We start from the raw sequence: 711 nt of genomic DNA, 5'->3' as shown, positions 1-711 counted from the left end.
TTAATCTAATTTTTATTTGATAGATAGTAAAAATGGATTATTGTATGGTAAAATGACCTGCTAGTTGGTAGCAGAGCTGTGGTCTTTTGGTACCATTTCAGTGGGCTCTGTTCTGCAAATAAACTATTTTATAATGTCTTTCCTTCATGCTCTAAAGAAAATAATGTTAACCCGTTCGAATTGATAAAATTCCAGCTTTATTTTTCGATAGATGAAGAACTGCCTACATGCCAATGCTGAACGTCCTACGACTGTGCGGATCTCGTCTGTGCAGTTCCATCCTTGTGCTCAGGTGGTGATGGTTGCTGCACTAGATAACTCTGTATCACTGTTTCAGGTATGTCATTGCATTTTTAAATGACGACTTGGAGTGAAAAGTTTGCTACCAGGATATAGGGTCTATGGAAATAACCAAAAGGAATATTTTGTACTTCCTTACAGGTTGATGGGAAAACAAATCCTAAAATTCAGAGCATCTATTTGGAAAAGTTTCCAATCTTTAAGGCTCGTTTTAGTGCTAATGGAGAAGAGGTTTTAGCCACAAGTACCCACAGCAAGGTGCTTTATGTCTATGACATGCTGGCTGGAAAGTTGATTCCAGTACATCAAGTGAGAGGTAAGCTTTCTGTTGAACACATAGCTGGTCATCCCCCAACTCCCCAGCCCACAGCCGAGTTCATTTAACAGTATTTACAGCCACTTAGTTTCCTC

At 39.2% G+C, this 711-nt stretch overlaps 1 protein-coding gene across 1 annotated transcript; it reads left to right on the top strand.

Annotated features, from left to right (window-relative positions):
- The first annotated feature begins 205 nt into the window (after nucleotides 1-205).
- LOC102765004 (U3 small nucleolar RNA-associated protein 18 homolog) lies at nucleotides 206-689 on the top strand. The gene is made up of 2 exons (XM_006777679.2): nucleotides 206-337; nucleotides 442-689. Exons 1-2 carry the CDS (start codon nucleotides 212-214, stop codon nucleotides 682-684), a joined length of 369 nt encoding a protein of 122 aa, XP_006777742.1. The 5' UTR covers nucleotides 206-211; the 3' UTR covers nucleotides 685-689.
- The last annotated feature ends 22 nt before the right edge of the window (nucleotides 690-711 follow it).

This window comes from Myotis davidii, unplaced genomic scaffold (genome assembly GCF_000327345.1).
Source record: "Myotis davidii unplaced genomic scaffold, ASM32734v1 C63074968, whole genome shotgun sequence".
NCBI lineage: Eukaryota > Metazoa > Chordata > Mammalia > Chiroptera > Vespertilionidae > Myotis > Myotis davidii.
This window is presented reverse-complemented; position numbering and strand designations above follow the sequence as displayed.

What these genes read in the sequence shown, in the direction of transcription:
- LOC102765004 (XM_006777679.2), top strand. Translation starts at nt 212, where the DNA reads ATGAAGAACTGCCTACATGCCAATGCTGAACGTCCTACGACTGTGCGG. An exon ending in ACTCTGTATCACTGTTTCAG is followed by an intron (nt 338 to 441) that starts GTATGTCATTGC and finishes ACTTCCTTACAG; the next exon opens with GTTGATGGGAAAACAAATCC.